Genomic DNA, 22,638 nt, shown 5'->3' with positions numbered 1-22,638 from the left:
TCCATGAAAAAGGAGATACCATCGCCCTAAAAAATCAAGGTAGTTTATATTCTCAAGTAAAGATCAATTTCAGATCATGGAACAACCACCAATAGAACGAGAAGAGTTATAGAAAAGCTATACAGAAATGGTCTCATCCTGCTACCAAGAGTACTACAGAGTACTACTACCCATATCTGTGATGAACATTAAGCAGCTGAATAGTGGTGTTAATCAGAAATGCCCAAAGACAGCTGTTCGTCACAGCAGATTCAGAATTTATATACTCAGAGACAGCAGAAATCATGTTAATGGTGCTCCCATAAGCAAGCTGATGTATCTGGTGAGCAGAAGTGGGGTTTCCCAGGATTATTACATCTCTGTTTGGTGCATCCAGTCAGCATTGTTTGTAGCAAAATGGATGTTTCCTTAATATTACAGTACTGCAGATTAAGTTTAAAGATGCTGCCAAGCAATCACAGCAACAGAAAATATATACAGAACAGATAATAGCTAAAAGATACGAAGCATAAAGATAAACTATCTCAAATGAGAAGAAGGTTGATAGATGCAATACATGAAAGTCAAGGCATGAGAAGAAATCAAGTACTGTTAAATTACAGAGTTTCTTATAGATGTATTTATTTTTGCTGCTGTTGGAGCTCCAAGCTTTCAGCAGCAGGGCCCCACAAAGAAGCTGAAATTTATCCTAGTAGCAACTTTACTTACAACTGCCACTGCTTATTAAACCTCACTGTTAGATAAGATCTCCATTACACTGACAATCTCAAATCGTACACATATTGGCTGCATTCATTACCACACAACTGTCAGCCCAGCAGGCCAAGAAAGAGTGCAAGCAGTTTCTGGAAAAGTCAAACTTGCATAATGTCATCAATGTCCAATATCAGTATTTGTGTTTGCAAGCCATCATAGGAGGAAGAAAACCTAGAGACATTTTATAAATAATTTATCAGACAACACTTTGAAAAGTTTCCAAGAACTAAGACTGTAAAAAGCAGAATATTTCTGCTGTTTCAACAGCATGCCTTAGCTTTATATTGTAGTCATGAATTAATATTCCCAGTCTTTCTCTAGGGACACTGGAGTATGTTTAAAATCTGGTCTCAGTTATTTCTTCATACAGCAGGGTGAGGACAGAGTATTTACTGAAATGCTGCAAGTTCATACTGATTAGCCCTGATTGATATACCTGCTTTGGCAGAAAATATTGCCTAAGCAAAATAAAGCTATTAATTAAAATGGCTACAGATTTCTTAATGATAATCACATAAATGTATTAATAGGTGACTTCTTTAAAGACATTGTTTGCAAATGGTATTCAGACTGATTGAATGTAATATATTCTTAAAATACAGTCAGTTAAGAATTACTACGTGTTCCAAAAAATATTTCATGTGACCATCACCAAATTCTGTACTTGTGAGATATAGCTAGCGGAGATTATAGATAGTAGAAGTGGGAGGGATTAAATTGTGCATGCAATTTGATAATGTACTTATTTGCATTTCAGATTCTGCTATTTCATTGTGCTCATACTAAATGAAACAGAACAAATTTATTTCAGTAAAATGTTATTTGAATTGTGTTTTAATGTCAGGTATGCTTCAGTTACTAGCTATGTGTGATTGATTGCTTTTTGTTTTCTAATTCTGACTATAAAATCATTCAAAAACACATGCATAAAAATCAGCAAGTGAATACATAAAGGTGATCATAAAGATGAAAACTTGGTGAAGACTATTTTCAGATGCTGAATAAAGGAAATAGCAACTAAGTCAGCAAGTCCAAAATTTCAAATTAGTACCCTTTACTTTCCTAAACTTCCCTCAAATTTTTAGAGCATTTGTATTCCAAACAAAATTCTTATTTAGCTCTCTGAGTTCTTCTAAATAGGCTGAGCATCCTATAAAATTTAACTATAATTCACACTTATTATTGCAACGTCCTTACCAAAATTTCCAGTGAATTTTCTAAAGTTTGTGGTACTATGTCACACTGAGACACCAAAAGTTAGAATGTATATCTGCTGGATCAGGCTGGAAGTTAAATGTTTCACATAAAAATAGGTGAGAAATATATTTCCAAAGCTCTCAAACAGAGCACTAGATTTTTTGGTAATAGTTTTAAATCTGTAACTACTACTCTTCAGAGATAAGAAATAATATGTTCTGTCCTCTCCATACTTTTCAATGGAAAGATATACCTTGAAGACTAAAGACATGAAAACAAGACACAATCCTTAATTTCTCTCTCTCTCTCTCTTTTTTTTTTTTTCTTCCCCCCCCAGCTCTCTGTTATCCAGGAGATAAAAGAAAGATGTAGTTCATGGAGTGGCATGACCTTAAAATTTTCAAAAGATGGTAGAATTCTCCTTTTCCATAATATTAGCAAGTTCTAAATTTATATTTCTAGAAAGAAGAAGATGATAAATTGGAGGATATTTGAAAAACTCTCATAACCTCAGAGAAAAAAGCTTATATATTGTTGTGTTCAAAGACTAAAAATCTTTACCAGACTAAAAATATTTTAGCATATATTCATAATACTGGGGACTGGAAGAACGAAGAACTGCCCATTGTAGAAGATCAGGTTCGAGAACACCTAAGGAATCCGAAGGTGCGCAGGTCCATGGGATTTGATGAGATGCATCTGCATGTCCTGAGGAAACTGGCAGATGATGGACAAGCCACTATCTATCATATTTGAGAAGTCGTGGCAGTCCAGTGAAGTTCCCACTGACTGGAAAAAGAGCTAACATAACCTGGACTTTTAAAAAAGGGAAACAAAGAGGATCTGGGGAACTACAGGACAGTCAGTCTCAACTCTGTGCCCAGAAAGATCATGAAGCAGATCTTCCTGGAAAATATGTAAGGGCACATGGAAAATAAGGAGCTGATTAGTGACAGCCAACATGACTTCACTAAGGGAAAATGATGCCTGACAAATTTGGTGGCCTTCTACAAGCACTGGTGGATAAGGAAAGAGCAACTGATGTCATCTACCTGGACTTGTGCAAAGCATTTGACACCATACCACATGAATCCTTGTCTCTAAACTGGAGAGACATGGATTTGATGGATGGACCACTTGGTGGATAAGAAATTGACTGGGTGGTTGCCCTCAAAGTGTTGCGGTTGACAGCTCAACGTCCAAGTGGAGAGCAGTGATGAGTGGCGTTCCTCGGGTTTGTGTTGGGACTGACATTATTTGACATCTTTGTGGGAGACACAGACAATGGGATTGAATGCACCCTCAACAAGTTTGCCAGTGACACCAAGCTGTGTGGTGCAGTTGACACACTGGAAGGAAGGGATGCCATCCAGAGGGACCTTGACAGGCTTGAGAGGTGGGTCCATGCAAACCTCATGAAATTTAACAAGGCCAAGTGCAAGGTCGTGCACATGGGTTGAGGCAATCCCAAGCACAAATACAGGCTGGTGATGAGTGGATTGAGTGATGAGTGGACTGAGTGCAGCCCTGTGGAGAGGAATGTGTGAGCAGTAGTAGATGGAAAGATATGAGCCAGCAATGTGCACTCCAGCCCAGAAAGCAAACCATATCCTGGGCTGCATCAACACAAGTGTGGCTAGCAGTTTGAGGGATGTAATTCTCCCCCTCTACTCCGCTCTTGTGAGACTCCACCTGGACTACTGTGTCCAGCTCTGGGGCCCCCAACATAAGAAAGACAGGGACAAGCTTAGCAGGTCCAGAGGAGAACCACAAAGATGATCAGGAGGCTGGAGCACCTCCCTTGTAAGGACAGGCTGAGAAAGTTCGGGTTATTCAGCCTAGAGAAAAGAAGTCTCCAGGGAGACCTTATAGCAGCCTTCCAGTACTTAAAGGGGACCTACAGGAAAGGTGGGGATGGACTCTTTATCAGGCAGCGTAGTGATGGCACAAGGGGTAACAGTTTTAAACTGAAAGAGGGTAGATTTAGATTGGATATAAGAGGAAATTATTTACTGTGAGCATGGTGAGATACTGGAACAGGTTGACCAGAGAAGTTGTGGATGCCCTGTCCCTGGAAATGTTCAAGGACAGGTTGAGTGGGGTTTTAAGCAACCTGATCTAGTGGAAAGTGTTCCTACCCAGGGCAGGGGGGGTTGGAACTAGATGATCATTAAGGTCCCTTCCAACACAAAACATTCTATGAATACACTGTTGTCAGTTTAGGTGCATTCCAGTTTTAACTAGGGCTTATCTAGGCATTGCCAGTTTTGTTCAACAGTAAGTAGATGGCTTGACTACTTCTAAGACTGTACAGATGTCTAATTCTCTAAATAGCACTGCATTACAGTGCTCTGCTGAGCTCGATATCTGCTCTACACAATTTAAAGGTGATTCAGCCAGGTCTTCTTTAGCTACAGCCACTACGGTAATCACTGTGTAAATATAACCCTATTCTTCACCACTTATCAAACATGTTGGATGCCTTTATGCACCAAGACTTTGGAAGGAGTGGCTGATACTCCAGGGGGTCATGCTGCTATCCAGAGGAAACTCATGAAGTGCAACAAGGGGAATTGAAAATACCTGCACCTGGGGAGGAACAGCCACAGGCAGCAATATATGCTGGGGGTTACCAGCTTGAAAGCAGTTTGATGGAAGAGAGTTTGGGGGTCCTGGTAGACACAAGGTTGAACATGAGCCAGTAATGTGCCCTTGCTGAAAAGAAGGCTACAGTTATCCTGGGCTGCATCAGGAAGTTGAGGTGTTGCCAGCAGGTTGAGGGAGGTGATCATTCCCCTCCATTCAACACAGATGAGGCTACATTTGGAGAATTGTGTCCGGTTCTAGGCTCCTCATTACAGAAGAAAAATGGAAATACTGGCGAGAATCCAACAAAGGGCCAAAGAGATGATTAAAGGACTGAGCATCTCTCCTATGATGAAAGGCTGGGAGAGAAGGAACTGTTTAGCCTGGAAAATAAAAGGTTCAGGGGGATCTTATCAATGTGTATAAGTACCTGAAGGGAAGGTGTAAAGACAACTGAGACAGGCTCTTTCCAGTGGTGTCCAGTGACAGGACAAGAGGCAGTGGGCACATACTGATACACAGGACATTCTTCCTGAACATCAGGAAATACTTTTTCACTGTGATGGTAACTGCCACAGGTTTCCCAGAGAGATTATGGAGTCTCCATCCTTGGAGACATTTAAAAGCCATCTGGACATGCTCCTGGGCAACTGACTCTAGCTGGCCCTGCTTGAGCAGGGGTGTTGGACCAGATGACTTCTAGATGTCCCTTCCAACCTCTGCCACTCAGTTATTTGTGATTCTGTGATTCTAAGACTGTACAAACTCATATTACTTTCTGCTGATGTTGTTCAGATGCTGAAAACAGCATCTATTTCAGTGCATATTCTAGGTGCACTGATCACAGAGTTCCCTGAAAAAAAGTATCAGCGCATATATTTTGCAAAAAAAAAAAACCACCACCTTTTCCCTTCTTGTAGGTGAGAGCTAGCCTTTCAAAAGCACAGAGCAGTCTATATCTACAAAGGGGCATCTGCTGCTTCTCCCAGGAACTTTATCTGTTTTTACCGTTACTGTGACTGAATGGGTCAAAGAGGATCTGTCCTTATTAAGTCATCCACTGTGGTCACCACTCTTGAACTAAAAAAAAGCAGATCTCAATCCTGGAATGTAAAAATCAGAATTTTATTTTAAGGAAGTGATTTAATTAAGAATGCTAGAAAAGATAAGGTAAAGTTAATACATCCCCTAAACAGTTACAAAAATGTGGCTCCGTCTTGCTTTCAAACAGAGAGGGAAACATAAACCCTGACTCTCTTTAATAAGTGTTGTTATTTCATTCCTATATCACAAAACTCAGTGTTGCCATTTTTAAGCAGCCTCACTTCAGAAGCCAAGACTGACTATTACCAGATCCTAGCTTTCTCTCACCTCAGAACAGACTAAAGCTCACTCTTCAGAGGAATGGCAAGTTGCATTTGGTGCAGTTTGTGTTAGTGTTTAAACAAAGAATGGTTTTAGAAAATCTCTAGAACTCACAAATAACTTTCCCATGACTATTTACCTCTAACATTCAAAACTAAATTTTACATGGCTTAGCGCAATTAACTGATTGAGCTCTTTTAACTTTCTAGATAAACCTGTATTTCCGTGCAATCTCATTGGATCACAAAAAAAGAAAAAAAAAAATGTAGGAAGTCCTGCTTGCCTGGCTCTTTCCCTCTATTCTCTGACCTAAATTTTTTCATGGTTTCCAGATTGATCAGTCTGCTGAAACTGGTGAGTTGAGAAGGTGGGGTTTATTGCTTTTTTTGTTTTCACTTAGTCTATGTGACAGTTGATAGCCAAAGGATATGAAATACCTAGAGAGAAAAATCCTGAAACCCCCTGCTTGGTGTAAACCAGGCTTTTGAACATCTAACTATAACTTTAATTTGCAGTCCATAGGTAAAAAGGAGGCTCAGTGGGACATCTTAAACAGCAGGTTCACCTTTTATGCTGTGGAGATATTTTAGAGCAGATATGCTGCCAAGAGTGAATTCTAGTCTAAGAAGTCCAGTGATGTCCACGATATAATTAAGGAGAAAGAATATATAGGAAGTTTAGAGACAGAATCAGAGACTGTTGCACTCAGATGTCTGCTCTCTGCTTAGTAGGAAAGAATGTCAAGAAATTAGTTTGAGCAGTTTCTGGTGGACAAGTCAAACAATTTCACTTAGTTTTTTGAATGACAGTAAACAATGAGACTTTTACTTCTACATTATTTGGAGTCCTTACAATAGATTTTCACGGTGAAGTCTGTTAAGAGCAGCTCTGTGTCAGTGAAAGTTAAGATTTAAGTAGGCTATATAACTTAATTTTTCTTTAAGTACATCAGAGGATCTCCATTTTTCTCTTAAAACAATTATACTTTTGTCAATAATCCATGTTTTAACTATTAGGTTTTTTTATGAATGCTTATATTGGACAGTAGAAATTCAATATTATCAATGCTTTTTGTCAAGCACTCATGTACATTAAGTGTTCAAAAACATTCAGCAATAAAATTTTGCTGAAATCTATGCACTAAGTTGTGTTCTTTTAAGGAGACATTTCCTCAGTAATTCCTTGATTAAAATGCCAAAATCCCTGGAAGGCAGATCAACAGGAACTCTGTTAATAATAATCTCTGTTAATTTAAAAGATATATAAGAGAAATCAACTTTGAGAACACTCATCTGTGAACGAAGATCATTATAAACTGACATTTGTGTTTTTCTGGTTCAAATATCTCTTGGCAACTTATAGGAACCTGAGTACTAGATATTTGAAGTAGTTCAAATTCTGTAGTAGCAAAATGCCATAACCTTGATAGAAATAAATACCTTTAATAGCCAGTAAAATAAAATGCATTATGCAACATAATAAAATTTGTCTGCTTTACTTACCTGGCTTATCTAAAAGCCTCGACTTTTTGCAGTGGTAAGCAAGCTCCTGTTCACAGTGCTCTGCATGGTTAATTGTAGCCTGAAGCTGGTCTAAGCTGGCAGAGTACTTGAAAAACACAGTGTGTGGGTTCTCTCGATTAGCACTTTTAACTCTGGTTAGGTTGGTGTTGTTATGCTGTATAATTGTCCACGTTGTATCTTTCAAAACACATATGACAAGCAATAAAGAATGAGAAGTAGTTGCATAAGTTGATAATGGAAAGACAATGTATGATGGAGTCAGCCAAACTTTAAAGTGACTTCTTTGATCACAAAAAGTGATTTGGGGCATATGAAACAGAGACATAAATCACTGTGTAAAAATACAAACAATAAGTCATTGTTTCTATTTATAGGTAGATTATTGTACCATGATTATAACAGGTATTCAGCTTGTTATGATTATCGTCTCTGAAATACGATATAGTTTATCTGGTAAATCGCAATCACCGAATAGAAAGAAATACTTACTATTGTTACTTTTCCCAGGCTTAAATTGTTTCTAAAATAACACTAAATTCTATCTTAAATTCTAACTACATTACATATATACACTACATATATACATATATATGTGTATATATATATTACACTATAATTTGAATTAGTATATTCTGTGTGAGAAAATGGCCTACAGCCTTTTTCTGTTATGCAAAAAAGCAAAAGTAGCTTGCAAATACTGTATTTACTATAAAACTCAGGTTACATGAAGGTGAGTTATTCTAGCCATCTAAAATCAAATAGTAGTCTTTATTTGAAATAGTATTCAAAACTTGCATTTAGTCAAGGACTAACAATCACAGCTTCCAAAGTTCAATATGAAGTTGCTTCCAAACACCTGACATCATATTAATTTATGGCAACCACCATGGTATGACCACTTGACTCAGTACTATAACATGATAAATTACTAGTTCAGAACTGAGAGCCACATTTCCCTAAAAACCACATACTGCTCTTAAGTTGACTTTTAGCTTGTATACTGCTGGGTAAGGCAGCTACATACTTCATTGCATTGCATAGACAGGTCTTATGATTCATGTAAACTGGAGGCATACAAAATATTGCCAAAATAGTTATTCCAGAAGCAGTTGAACTGTGTCTGCAAGATTTTTTGTTCTATGAGTCATTAGTAAATATTCAGTACTCCAAACATTATTTCTGGAAAAATACGTTCTGAAGTAATGATCTTGCAATAAAAGAACAGAAAAGACTTTCATATAAATATACATATAATTCACATAGTTGAATAATAAACAATATATTGCACATTTGTAAAAGACATGTGCTAAGATGTGCAGTCTGCTCTAAAATACTTTCTCTAACCTGGAGCCATGTTGCTTACACTAAACAACAAAGCAGTTCGATAGCTTTCCAGTTATATTGATACTTCACAAATATCCTTTCATTAAAAGTCTTCTTTTAACTTCCTACAGTGATTATGGAAAGCGTTTTTAATTGTAAAATCTTACTACAATGCAAAACCACAAAGATAAAATGGATGTTACAATACTTATATAAAGGCATTACTTTAAAAGCTACTAGAAGGCATAGACTAAGTACTATGTGTTTACTTTGAGACTCGGAAAGATGATACTGGCTGGCACCATAGCACAGGAATGCATTGGTCCCTGTGTCCTACAGTCTGCATACAAGGAAACGTATCAGACTCTCTGCTTGGGAGTACAGAAATTAGTCCCTCCATGTTCTTTGAAATATAAATTGCCCTAAATATTGGTGCTGATAAAGGCTCATTTGATTCTGCTGATTTGTACTTCTGCCAAGCCCCCCCACCTCTAAATAAGGAAGCACTGAGCTTATTCTGTTTCAACTTCCACTTGCAAAGCCTTTAACAGTCTGACCCCCATGACTAAAACCCACTTCAAGGTAGGGGTGAGCAGGCGCTCAGTTAACGTCTGTCTGGGTCAGCCAAGTCTAGATTCATAATCATTGTATTCTTGTATCTTAATGGCCAATGTAATTTGAGTAGATATGAGAATTCTTTTTTTCTAACTTGTAGTATTACTGATAACATTTCTGATTTTCTAATAGTAGTATTTCTAGCTATTTAACAGAGTTGTATTTTATTTCATTAGTTTCCTACAGGCCACACATGGTTGACATTACAAGATATTTATAGAGAGAAAACAACTCATAGTCACTTAAAGGACGAGTATTCATCAGAAAACCTAAAGGAAATATCAAGGTGAGATGACTATTCAAAAAATAGTTTATTAAAAGGAGTTTATTTATGCAACCTTTTTTTAATCATTGCTTACCAGTTTTTGGTCAAATTATAAAATCTTATGAAGTACATGCTCATGATGTCAAAAAGCAGATGGCTGGAAATATAACAAACTTAGATTTCTTTTTGTACATTCACATGCACACAGACAAAAATATATCTAAAGGCTATGCTGAACATAAAAATTAAGACAAACAGGTCACCTATCAGACTCATTGTCACACCCCCAAATTTACAAAGAGAAAGAAAACCAGGTCATTGCAAAATTTAGTCCTTTTTACTGGCAGTGTGGACTGTAGGCTTTTCATTCTGAAACCGACCTCCAAAGATAAAAGCAGGGAAAGGCACTTCCCTCCCAGCTGCCTGAAAAATAGAGCCCCATGAATGTCAAAGACAAGGCAGTGCTGTAAAAAATGTGGACATCTGCCTTCCCTGCCTCTGGTGGGGAAAGGGAATACCAGTCATGAGGAAACTGGGAACAAAACAAATACAGAAAATTCATCCTGTCAGGCTGCTTCTCAAGATGAAGAACTGATCAGTGAGGTTTGCTTAATGTGGTGAATAGAGAGTGACTGAGGAAAACAGTAACAGCTGTTCATGGACACACAAGGATAAATCAGACACTACACTGTACCTTAGAGAGTTATACCCGCTGAAAAAAGTTGTCATCTTTCTGCCATGATTTTTGGTCTTTTTCAGTCTTGTAGGACATTAGGATATTTCTTTTTAAGGGCCTGTGCCAATCTGAACTGTGCCCACCATGAGCTAGCACAGTTCACTGTAGAAGTTAAAGTCAGGAGCTGACGTGGTGAGACTAGTTAAATGGCACAGAGTGATTGAAATGATGTGAATTGTATTATTTCAACATCTATAACAAGTATTCTTTAGACTGCTGTGAAAATCAGCCAATGACACTGGCAGACAGAGTCCTGTCAGTTTCTCAAGAAATAGATGTGACCATAAATTGTTTACAAATGAACATCAAAAGCTTATGATTAAGGTTTCTATGTCAAGTTCTGTACACTTAGGAGTTGAGGATATACATATCTAAATCAAATTCTACAATAGGTTATTCGTGTAGTCTTTTAAACAGTTATAACTGTGTAAAAATATATTTTTGTCACATAAAACAGTAAAGTGTTTCCATCATTTTGGCTGGAAAGCAATTCAAATAAATAGAGGCTAAGTAAAAAGAAAACAGCCACAAATAAAGCAATAATAAATTTCAAAAAGCCATTTAAATGTAACCTTCATTGAAAGGACATATACTAATAGGCATACACAGACAACATCAAATGGTTTGTTAAAAAGCAGTCTGACAATAAACTCTGATATCTAAAACTTCTAGTGATATAAATGGTCAGACTCAATGAACTGGGTGCAGAAGAGGAGACAGGGTGCCTGAAAGTGAGGCTGAAAGAGTCCCACTCTCGCATTGTATTTGCATTCTCAAAAAAATCTACTTGCAGTTTGAAAAATGAAGCTTTATGTCATATTCCTCATAACAAAGGCCAGTTCTGAATTACAATTTTTCAGAAGGCTACTAGGAAAACTCAGTAATTTTTTCATAAAACATAACTTATTTCTCATTTCCTTAATGTCCTCAAGACGCTGTAACTTCAATGAAAACAAAGCAGCTCCCCAAAAATAAACTACTATGACATCGATTCCATATGGAACACATATTCCATTTATGCAAAGCACAACAGGAATGCAGCATTATCTTCACAGACTGAGTACTGTTATTATCTTAATTTCTCTGCCTAATTCTTTGCCCAGTATTCTGAGCTAAGGAGTCACCTTCATTTTGTTGTGCATGTATACATTAAACTTATGAGCTACAGTGGCTTCTTACTAGATAACTCATGTTTCAATATAATGAGCATGCATACAGACCCAGCTGTGAGTTAAGGAAGTTTATCACCTCACCTGTCATATTACAGTATACAAGAAACGGTCCCAAGGGGCCACTTCCATCTGAATCAATATTGTAAAAGCCTGAAGTGTTCCCTCTGTGCTTATAGGCTTCACATGATTGCTCATAGATGGCTGTAAAAGAACACATTCTATCACAAATGTAATGGCATAATTTTACATTTTATTCAAGGAATTAAAAAAAAAAAGTGTTTGGAGTCTGTCAATGGGGAAAAGAAGTTGTGTGTGTTCACTGCTAAAGAATACAGAAGAAAAGAAATGAGCAGAATCTTACTTTCATTTGATTTGTAAAGCACATTTGGTTTTATTTATTGGGGACATCACAAGGGGATATTCAAGCATTTTCTTCCATATTTCAAGCTGGAAACTTCAGGAAGGAAACTGTGAAATGTGGCTGAGTAAATGGTTGTAAAAACTGCCAAGTAACATGAATGCCAAGGGTATTACTTAGACACTGGTAATCAGATTTTGAGGAAAAAAACCACTAACTACCTCAACCAAATCAGATTTTTGTTGTTGTTGTTGTTACATACAACACAAGGTAAACAGTTTCTAGGTGTTCTGATTGTCTCCTGGCATTTTTTGCCTTTCACACTTCTTGTTTTCTTCTCTTTTTAAACAGAAGGGCAAATGACTTCTCAGAGACTGCAGTAAAAGAACTAAATAAGCAAAGACAAAGTGACAGCACCTTGGTGCCTTGTCATGTATACTTTATATCAGTCAAGGCCTAAAGAAAAGTCTGTGATGACTCCTTTATGATCAAAAAGCTGAGAAAAAGCACTTATGAGTCCACCTCTCTACTTAGACATGAACCACTAATGATAATGCCACAGCTAGACCACATTAGCCTAACTTCTCCTTTAACCATGATATTGCTATCAAGCAGTCATACTGTTCTGGTCTTTCTTTTCAAAATTAGACTGTGTGCTCTATCAGTTAGTACCAAAACTTGAAAACACTGTCAAAAAGAAAGAGCCATTAGATTCAGGGAAAAAAAATAGTTATGATTGCTATAGAAATAAAAGCAAAGCTCCATAATAATTATTAAATGTCTAGAAGATTTTGATCTCTACAACCTCATTTTATTTTTTTTTTAAAAAAAGCTTTAGAATACTAGTACAGTAATCCAAAAGAAGAGCTGTTTTTTAAAATCAAGCTAGTTTTTGGAAGAGTGTGATCTCTGTATTTGTTCTCATGGTTACTGACATTATATGGCAACACTTATCAAAAAGATAAACAGTTCCTTCAGATTGATTACTCTATGAAATATTCAGAATGCAAAATTTATGTAATTTTCAAATGGAATTTTATGGTTCCTTAGAGTAAATAGTCTTAGTTAAATTTAAACATGACAAAAGAGATTCAATTATTCATTGATTGTTTTATGAACATTGTATTTTGTATACTAATATTTCAAGAGCAGTAACTTATTTCTAGGTTTATATTAAAAAGAATGTTTCTTTGAGTAATCAAGGGGAATTTTTTCTTTTGAAATGACACAGTAGTGTGATAACATGTCCAAAAATTATCCTAGGTTCTTGATTTTAAGCAATTATTAAAATCACTAAAATCAAGTACTAAGAGACTCCCATTTTATATCCATAGGTGCAGCATTTTATTAATCATAAACAAATGTCCTGGAAGGCTTTTATATGTATTTTTGACAATGAATAAGAATTCAATAACTCTTATCATAGTATTAAATTTCTCACAGAGTCCTAATCATTGGGAAACCGTGCCCTCTATCTGTCCTTATAGACATCATCAGTTGATTCAGCATATGATTTTTCAATTTATAATCACCTCCATCTTCATTTTGGGCTTGTCACAGTTTTATATTATACACTGTAGTATTCAAAATTATCTGTATATTTTCATCCTTTCTTTGTTACACACATTTTCTTAAAATTGTTATTTATGCCACTGTGTTCTTTACAATTAAGGCATTACAGGAAAAATCATCACTGTTATTAAGTCTGTACAAGCAAGATTTAATAGCCAGTCTTCTAAAATCAGAGTTCTCAAAAGATCCTATGTGTGTAAACATACGTTCGTTTCATAAAATCTGTCCACAAGGATTGTGTAGGTTTTATAAGAACAATTTATAAAACCAGAATTATATCTGATCGTTAGGGTAGTCTGGAATTTTTTAAAATTATCTGTAAAGTTTCTTAAGGATTTCTAGTTATTAGAAGCATAAAATGAGGGTAAAGATTTATTCTGTTTCCCAGAACATGCTTAAAACAGTACAAATGTAGAGTATCTCCTGTGAAATTAGTTACTTTCAATTTCTCTTAATCTACTCCCTGATTTAGAAAACTACATAAACACATGTTTAGGGTTAGTATGTGATTACCTTTGCACATGAATGTAGTCCTATTGTCTCAGAAAAAAATAATTGTTGTGATGAATAAAGATGAATTACACACATTTCTAAATGATTTGCTGATTCAGCAAGAGGAATTATATGGATGGAAGAGTATATTACTGACCATCTCATGCAAATTATGAAAAATGTGAAACAGAAACAGATAAATATTAGAACTTTTAATGAGTTTTTCCTGCTACATATTTTGAATTCTCAAGGCCTTTCCTTGAGCCAACTTATGAATTTTTACATGACTTAAGAAATCTTCTAATATGAATGATCAATACAAATGTATATTTTTTGTAGTGAAAAAATCAATCAGAAATAAAAGCATAGTCAGAAAACATCGTAGACTTACGATAGTGGCAAGTAGCTCCCTTGTAACCAGTGTTGGCACAGTTGCAGTAGAAGCTGTTCCAGGACTGTGAGCACTCACCACCATGTTCACAGTAATTAGGCAAACACCTAAAATGAAAAGAGCATTTTCACTGTCTTTTCTGTTCATTTACATGTCACTTGTACCTATCAAAGGATACAAAATCATGAAAAAGAAGTATAGTAATATGAAGGAAGTCTTCAAACTCATTGGGGAAGATGTCAATTTAATTACTAGAAAATTAACATAATTTCCCTTCATCTTGGCCACTATTCCTATTGCCTATAATAAATTAATTAATTATGCAACAAACCTGTGAGAACAGAAGTGTAAGATGCATAATTGTTACATATTACCATTCAACTATCTGCAATTCGATACAGACTGATAAACCAATGAAAGATTTACATGCTGATAATTCACTGGCAAGTTTTGTAACTGATAAGATTTCTTCAACAAGATTTATCACAATAAAGTGGCACCACAACAGATTTCTTTCTATTCTTCTAAAAATAATAGAATTTTTAAAAAAAATCATATAACAAATAAAAGTGACCATAGTACTTTAGAGCTATTTCTTATTCTAAAATCATGGTTACTTTCTATTCTAGACAGAGTAAAATATTCAGTATGTCAGTTCCATTACAGGAAGTAACCACCAGTGAAGCCAGTTTTCATTCTGGTGATATGAGCAGAAACCTGAAGAATTTTGGTGGCTTCCTTCTGGATTTACAATAGTTGACTACAAAGAAAATTTGCCTGTAACTGCTTAATGATTAAGAATGCAACACTATACCTGAGTATAAAATATTGCATGAGATGAAAAAAATTTAAAAATATCTTTTTTATAAACACAACTGAAAATATATTGAAATAGAGTGGCACATTGTAACCAATTATTTACTGGCTTTTCACCTTAGAAATTAGTTAAAATTCTGATTGCAGTGAGTGTATGTGTATATGCGTGTGTATGTGATACAGCTCACAAAGTATAAAAAGGCTTTATTGTTGACATTAACCACAGAAAAAATAAAACAGGCCCACTAATATTCACAGGATCTTAAAATACCTTTTAATTAATTCAAGAAATTTTAGGAGGGTATTAAATTAGGATTGTAGAAAGTCCAGCAGTTCATACATCTGCCCTATGAATAATTCAGAGTCTTTGTACATTCACTCTTCCCGACTCCCAAAGAATTCTATCTTCCTTTCATGTTTATAAACAAGGATAAGCAGAGGTTTTTAGAGAAGGGAGTAAAATTAAAAAAATAAAAATAAAATAAAAAAAAAAAAAAGAAGTAGCAGGTAAAATTTAGATAAATTGCGTGATATAGGTCACCTATTTTCAAGGAAATAAGTGATATTTTTGACATTGAAGGACCTGATCTTGTATCTCCTATCTCACTCACAGAATGTATTTCTAAAACGAGTCCATAGATGATATGTGTCTCAGTGAACTCTGGTCTGGAACATAGAAATTAACTTTAGGAACAGGGCTTACAATTACTTTGATATTAGATAATTTATTTGAAGGAATTGTATAAATGTCCATGGTATTAATTCTTAAGATAAATGCTTAATTTTGCTTTCTACAGGTAAGACTAGTCATCAGTTATACATCTCTAACACAACTGCCATCAGGACTTTCAGTGCATTCTCTGACAACTGCTCTGCCTTCATGTATTTCAGTCACAGTTTTTCTTGTCTTATTCTTTTTTGACAAAGACATCATTATCCCAGAACAGTAAATAAGTGATTTACATGGTTTTTACTTGTATTGACTCCCTGCCCATATTAATTAATTTTCCTAATAGTGTTCACAAGACGAAATCTTAGATGAAATTGATGATGCTTGAAGCAACTTTAGTAGAAATGAAAACAATTTAGAGTATAATTTAAATCTTTTAGCATTAAATTTTACAGCTTCACTGTTTCAGAATGTATAATAGGAAGTAGCCACTTGCTACATCAAAGTGAAGCTATAATTCCATTATATTCTGAGACCCCACCCAAAGTGAGATTTAGAACAGTGCTTTCTCTGAGGAAACTAATTTTCTAACAAAAGTATTTCTAATATTAGAAAAAGTATTTCTAATACTTCATCTGTAAAAGGTAATTTTTGGATTCATCACCATGTCTCTTTAAACCAGAAAAAAACCCGGATGATTAAGCATTTACCACATATTACTTGATAATATGCTTTAAAGTGTATGACATCTGAAAATGCTATATGATTTAAAACCAAGGCAGCAGGCTAATAATAATGATAAAGTAATATTCAGAAGAGAACACTGATCCAGAATATGAATGTACTTTTGAAAGGAAAAAAACCCCAAACTTCATATGCCAATTTTCTGCTAAATATATTTTTTGTGCACTATCTGCTTATCATGATTACAAACTATGATTAAAAGATATTTTGAAAAGAATAACTCATTGCTGCAATTTTCATTATTTTTCTTTCTTCAGTCTTCAATTTAAAGAAAAAAAAAAGAGAAAAATATTTGAAAACTATCCCAGTGTCAGTGTCTTTGCTTTATTTTATATATAAAACCATTTATTCTGGTTTTTGTACATCATACTGCTGCCAGGATACCAAAGGAAATAATTCTTGGTAGGCAATCATATGTTTCTGTGTAGGGCTTGATGTGATTGTGACAGATTCATCTGGTACTCTCTCCTCAGAGACTAAATGTGCTAACTTTGTGAGGCATTTGGAATGACACTGTGTCCTTTAAAGTCATTTTGTCAATGGTTTATGTATAATTAGTAGTTATTAAACCGATATATATTGATAAAGGAGTTGAGAGAAAAGATATTAAGGAGAAATATGTAAAGAGAATTATTTGCATGCCCAAGAGGTATATGAGCAATGGAACGATATAAATATATTATACAATGAAAATGCTACATGAAGGAGCATGAGAAGAGCAATGACTGAAAAGAGTCATAATAATTTAAGCATAGGAGAAGAATTTAAGCCTAGGAGAAGCATAGGAGAACTGAGAAAATAGAAAATAGGAAAATGGTAGGAAATTTTTTTGTTTAAAAAGAAGAACAGGTTAATAAATTATATCCCAACAAATAAATGAATGATTAACCAACTATCTGCCAGTGAGTAAAGAATACTGTATAGAAGTTAACTGTGTATATATGTATATATATATACATATATATATGTACATTCTTACATACATTCTTCATATATATATGTAAGAATGGATTTAATAGAATTATTTTCAGTTTATTTACTATTGCATATAAATTCAGACCACTATGCAAACAGTAATTTTTATTTCTGTTCATGCACTTTAAATGTGCAAGACTATTACATTTAGTGGTCCACTGTTTCTACTACAAAAGCCATCAATAACTCCAGAATTTGGGTCATGCTTCACTATTTGGAACTGGAGATGCAAAGACTCCTATAAGGACTCCAAGACAAATAAGTGGTCTGTTTGCCCTCAGGTGTAGGAGAGATATCTACCATTGGGAGCACAGTGGCAAAAATGCTGATTACTTTAGCTTAGGGCAACCAAAGACATGTAGAAATCACTACAGGAGGAAGATATTTTCTCTCAAAGGGTGAATGGGACTACATGTCACAGGAGAGGGTTTGTGTCTATAGCTTTACTTGAAAAGAAGGCAAGATATTTGAAATTTGTTGGAAACATCAGATAATTTTAACCCCAGTTACTTTAACTTTATTTGCAGTGCATGAAAATCTAATTGTTGTGTTATGTATACTGCATTTATTCTAGATTTTTGAATTCTTACAAAAGAAGTAGCATGCCATTTTGTAAGCATTCTGTTGTCATCAAGACAGTATTGAAAACAAAACATTCAAATAAATAAAATGAGTAAATACTATTTTCTTACCTGTCTATAATGCCACACAAATCTATCTGAAGGTCACTGAAATTGCCAAAAACATTTTTCTGAACTGAGATCATATCCACTGCTTTGTTACCAATGGAAATGAGTCGCATGCATCCTTGAAAGCCACCAAATGAGGTATTACATTCAGAAATGTTTCCACTGCTAGGGCACCCTGAAAGAAGCATAAAACCTGGAGCTGAAATAAATATTTTATTGAAAAATTCATATATTCCAAAAGAAGACTGAACTTTGATAATCTCCAAGTGTTGTAAACTTGTGGGTGGAAGACTTTACTCAGAAGGTCTTCTGTTTAGGCATGGTTGGTGCAACTGTAAAGAAATACATCTGTGCAGTCTTACTGTTTTTAAAGCATATGCAAAAGCATCACTAAAAATCTGGGTAGACAATAACCCAAGCAGCAGTTCCAAAGAAATGAATGCAATCAAGATGTGAACAGATTGACTGACTGAACTTAGTCACAAAATATTAGGTTACAATACGAGGTGCACATGATTTGGACAAGTTTTAAGTCAAAGCTGAAGTCAAATAAGACAAAAACTAGTTACTAAGTGCAATGATTTTAATTTATTAAGCTGTCCAGCAGATTCTGGAAAGTACTGAAGAAAACTTCTTGACACAGAACATCAATGACACAACTAAGAGAGATGTTGTGTTGGACCTGCTACTCCTAGACAAGGAAGAAATGGTTGAAAATGTGACAGTCACGGACAGTCTTGGTTACAGCAAACACGAGGCTGTGGAGTTTATGATCCACAGAGAAGAGAGCAAGGAAAAAAGCAGAATTACAACCCTGGACTTCTGAATAGCCAATGTTGATCTGTTCAGGACCTGTTTTAAGGATCTGATTGGAAATTGCCTTGGAGAGCAAAAGGGCTGGGTATTTTTCAACAAAAAGCTCTTTGGAGCATAACAAAAGTCCATAGTGATATCAGTATAGTTAAGCAAGTGTGGCAGAAGGCCTGGAAACAGAAACATGGAGCTCCTGAGTGACTACAAATAGAAGAAAGTACACAAAATGTGGAAGCAGGGACATGCAATTTGGAGGGGAATATGAAGCCATTACCTGCATGTCTAAGGATGCAGTTAAGAAATCCAGACCTCAGGCAGAGTTAAAACTATCAAGGAAGGTGAAGTGCAACAAGAAGATTTCTATAGGTACAACAGTAGCAAAAGGAAGGCTGAGGAGATTATGGGTGCACTACTCCATGGAGCAGGAGACCTAGTGATAAGGATCTTAGGAAGAACTGATTTGTACAAGACCTTTTTCCTTCAGTCTTCACTGGTAAAACTAACTCTGAGGCTTCTCATGTCCTAGCAGAGGATGAAGAAGGGAAGCAGTACCCACAATAAAGGAAGAAATAGTCCAAGGGGCACCTGAGGGTAGTGCAGGAGCTGGCCAATGTCATTGCAACAATTGACATTGTAAAGCCATTATCATTTTAATCCTGAAAAGGTCTTGGCAATTTGGTGACTTTGTGTTCTTGATGACTGGAAAAGGCAGATGTTACACCCATCTTCAAGAAGGAGGGCTCAGGAAACTAAAAGCCAGTCAGCTTTACTGCAGTCCCTGGCAAGTTCATGGAGCAAATCCTCTTAGAAACCATTTCTAAACATGTGAAGGACAAGAAGGTAACTGGATAACTTTAGCTTCAAGGTAAACTTATCATGCCTGATCAAGGTCTTTGTTTTCTTTGCTGAGGTGATGGGCACTGTATACAAAGGGAGAGCAGTGCATACCCTGACTTTACCAAACCCCAGTTTTCTATAGTCTCCCTATCACCAGATTGATGAGATAGGGGTGAGATAAGCAGAGTCAAGCTGATGGTCAGTGAACAGAGGGTCTTTCAGAGATCAGTACTGCGAGCTATGCTATTTAATTTCTTCATTAATAACCTGGATGATGGGACAGAATGCACTTTCATCAAGACTGTGACTGATACCAAATTGAGAGCAGGAGTCAAATGTTGGAGGACAGTGCTGCAACTCAGAGGGACCTGGGCAGGCTAGAGAAATAAGCTGAAAGGAATGCCATGAAGTTCAGTAAGAACACAGTTAAGGTCTGTAGTCTGAGATGAAACAAGTCCATGCAACTATCCAAGCTGGAGGAAGACTGCCTAGATCCATAGAGAAAGGCCTGGGGTCCTGGTGGTCAACAGGTGAACCATGAGCCAGGAAGCACAGCAGCACAGAAGGCCAATGGCATTCTGGGCTGTATTTCAAGGGTGCAGACAGCAGATCTGGGGAAGTGGTCCTTCCCTCTATGTGGCACTTGTGAGACCTCATCTGGAGTGCTGTAGTTCTGGACTCCTCAGTACAGGAAGACATCGACATCCTCAAGTGAGTTCAGTAGGGGCCTCTGAGATGATCAGCGAGCTGAATGCATATGGTGTAGTATGAGGAGAGGCTGAGAGAGTTGAACACGTTCAGTCTTAAGACGAGAAGATAAAGCTATCTGATAAGATATCTGACAGAGAAGATGAAGGGAGACTTTTTCCAGAAGTGCACAGTGATGGCACAAGAGAGAAAGGATAAAAGTAAAAAAACAGCAAACTGATCAGAAATTAGCAAGAAGTGATTTTACCCTGAGGGTGGTCAAAATAAGAACAGTATGACCAGAGGAGTTATGAGATTTCCATCCTTGGAGACGTTGAAGGTTCGAGTGGTCGCAGCCCTGTACGTCCTGATGTAGTCAGACTTGTTTAGAATGGAGGGTTGGACTAGACAATGTCTGGATGTCCTACCCAACTTATGAATAACATTTTGTAGATATCTCATATTTTGGTTTGTCTATTGTACTACTGATCCTGAAAAGCTTTGTTCACCGATTGCCAATTAATTAAACATTGTTAATAAATCAGTAAACTGCTTTGATCCTGTTTTGATTTAAACCATGTCCATTAAGCAGTTTTTCCCAACGGTAGTGGAACACTGCGTGACAAAATATGCCTTAATGTTTTTTTGTTTGTTTGTTTTGTTTTCTTCCAAAGGATAATATTGCTTCTGGAATGATGCACAAGGGCCATTCTTTGATCTTTGTCAAACAATACAGCATTCTGGTTCACAGCATTCCAAGACCTTCTTGTTTCATGATGATAGGAAGCAGTGACTTTTAAGACATTTCTCTATTCCACAGAGCTAATGGATAGTTTCTGAAGTCCTGTAAAGACAGTGCAGAGGTTTACTATACAGGAAAGCAAACTGACAGTTGAAACTAGTAAATCTATTCAAATGAGTGTACAACAACACGAATAGTATAGATATGTTTTTAAGAAGTATACAACAGAAAATGAACTAAAATTAAAATGAAATAGGTAAATAAATTCTCAAAGTGTTTTACACTGGTGAGGAACCAAACTATTCAAAATTCTTGCTTGTTTTCTAAAGGAAAATGATTATTATTTAATTGATATATAGCTTTAAGAACGACAATTCATGGACTTGCAAAAGTCCAAATAGAAGCACAGTAAATTTTCAGCACCACACACAGTTAGAGAAATTAATTACAGGTCTAACTACATTCTTTACAGCATTCTACAATAAAATGGTAAAATAAATCCTGCAATTTCTGGTGAAAAATCTGACACTCAATTGAGAATGAGATACTTCCAGTGGAGTTCATATAAAAAAAAAAAAAAAATTGGTGACAGATAATTGTTGATATTCGTAGGGAAATGAAGATACCTAAATGTAGTTTTTAGACACAAGTTATATTCTCCAAACGTAGTGTCCATGTAGTAAAAAAATGAAAAAAATTAAGTGTGTATCATGTGAAGAGGATATTTGCACAAGTAAGCAAGCATTCACTTAAGGTGAAAGCATCACCCCAGTGGAAGATTCTCACAAAAATTGATTTAGCAACACAATGAGCGTGCAAGAAGAGAGACCTTTGTGTGTCTGATTGATTGTTAGCCAGACTATATATAGAATTATCAGAATGATAGCAGAAAAATACGTTCTAAAGTGACCAAGGATTTAGGGTGGTAATTTATTCTACCCAACATTATAAAATTTATAACTCAAAAACATCATAGCAACACCTGAAAAACAGATTCTTTGAGACATATCCAAGCTAGGTAAAGAAGACCTGATGTGAGCCAAATAGTTTTTGTCATTTGAATAGATATGTCAGGAAAAATTGATGTTTAACTGTGAGATATTGCCAGCATAAATAAACAACATATTTCACCTCCAAAGTAGAAAGCATCTCCTGAATAAATTTGCAGAGGTATGGAGGCATAAGCAGACGAGGTCACATCATTGTCCACTACTACACTGATACGATTCCTTTTGACAGAGAAGGATACAGAATGCCACTGGCCATTATTTAATCCAGCACCTGGAAGGAAAATAAAAATCAAAACAAAGTATA

General features: G+C 35.9%; 1 protein-coding gene across 1 annotated transcript in view; it reads right to left on the bottom strand.

The window, feature by feature from the left end:
• CNTNAP4 (contactin associated protein family member 4) overlaps positions 1 to 22,638 on the bottom strand; it is a 246,442-nt gene that overhangs the window by 45,266 nt on the left and 178,538 nt on the right. The window contains exons 9-13 of the mRNA XM_074856318.1: positions 22,456 to 22,605; positions 18,249 to 18,420; positions 14,352 to 14,458; positions 11,620 to 11,739; positions 7,407 to 7,604 (exon numbers count right to left, since the gene is read on the bottom strand). Of these exons, the coding sequence (XP_074712419.1) occupies positions 7,407 to 7,604; positions 11,620 to 11,739; positions 14,352 to 14,458; positions 18,249 to 18,420; positions 22,456 to 22,605 (747 nt within the window). The remainder of the gene's footprint in view (positions 1 to 7,406; positions 7,605 to 11,619; positions 11,740 to 14,351; positions 14,459 to 18,248; positions 18,421 to 22,455; positions 22,606 to 22,638) is intronic.

Source organism: Strix uralensis, chromosome Z (genome assembly GCF_047716275.1).
Source record: "Strix uralensis isolate ZFMK-TIS-50842 chromosome Z, bStrUra1, whole genome shotgun sequence".
NCBI lineage: Eukaryota > Metazoa > Chordata > Aves > Strigiformes > Strigidae > Strix > Strix uralensis.
Note: the sequence above shows the minus strand (reverse complement) of the source record. Positions and strands in the feature narration are given on the sequence as shown.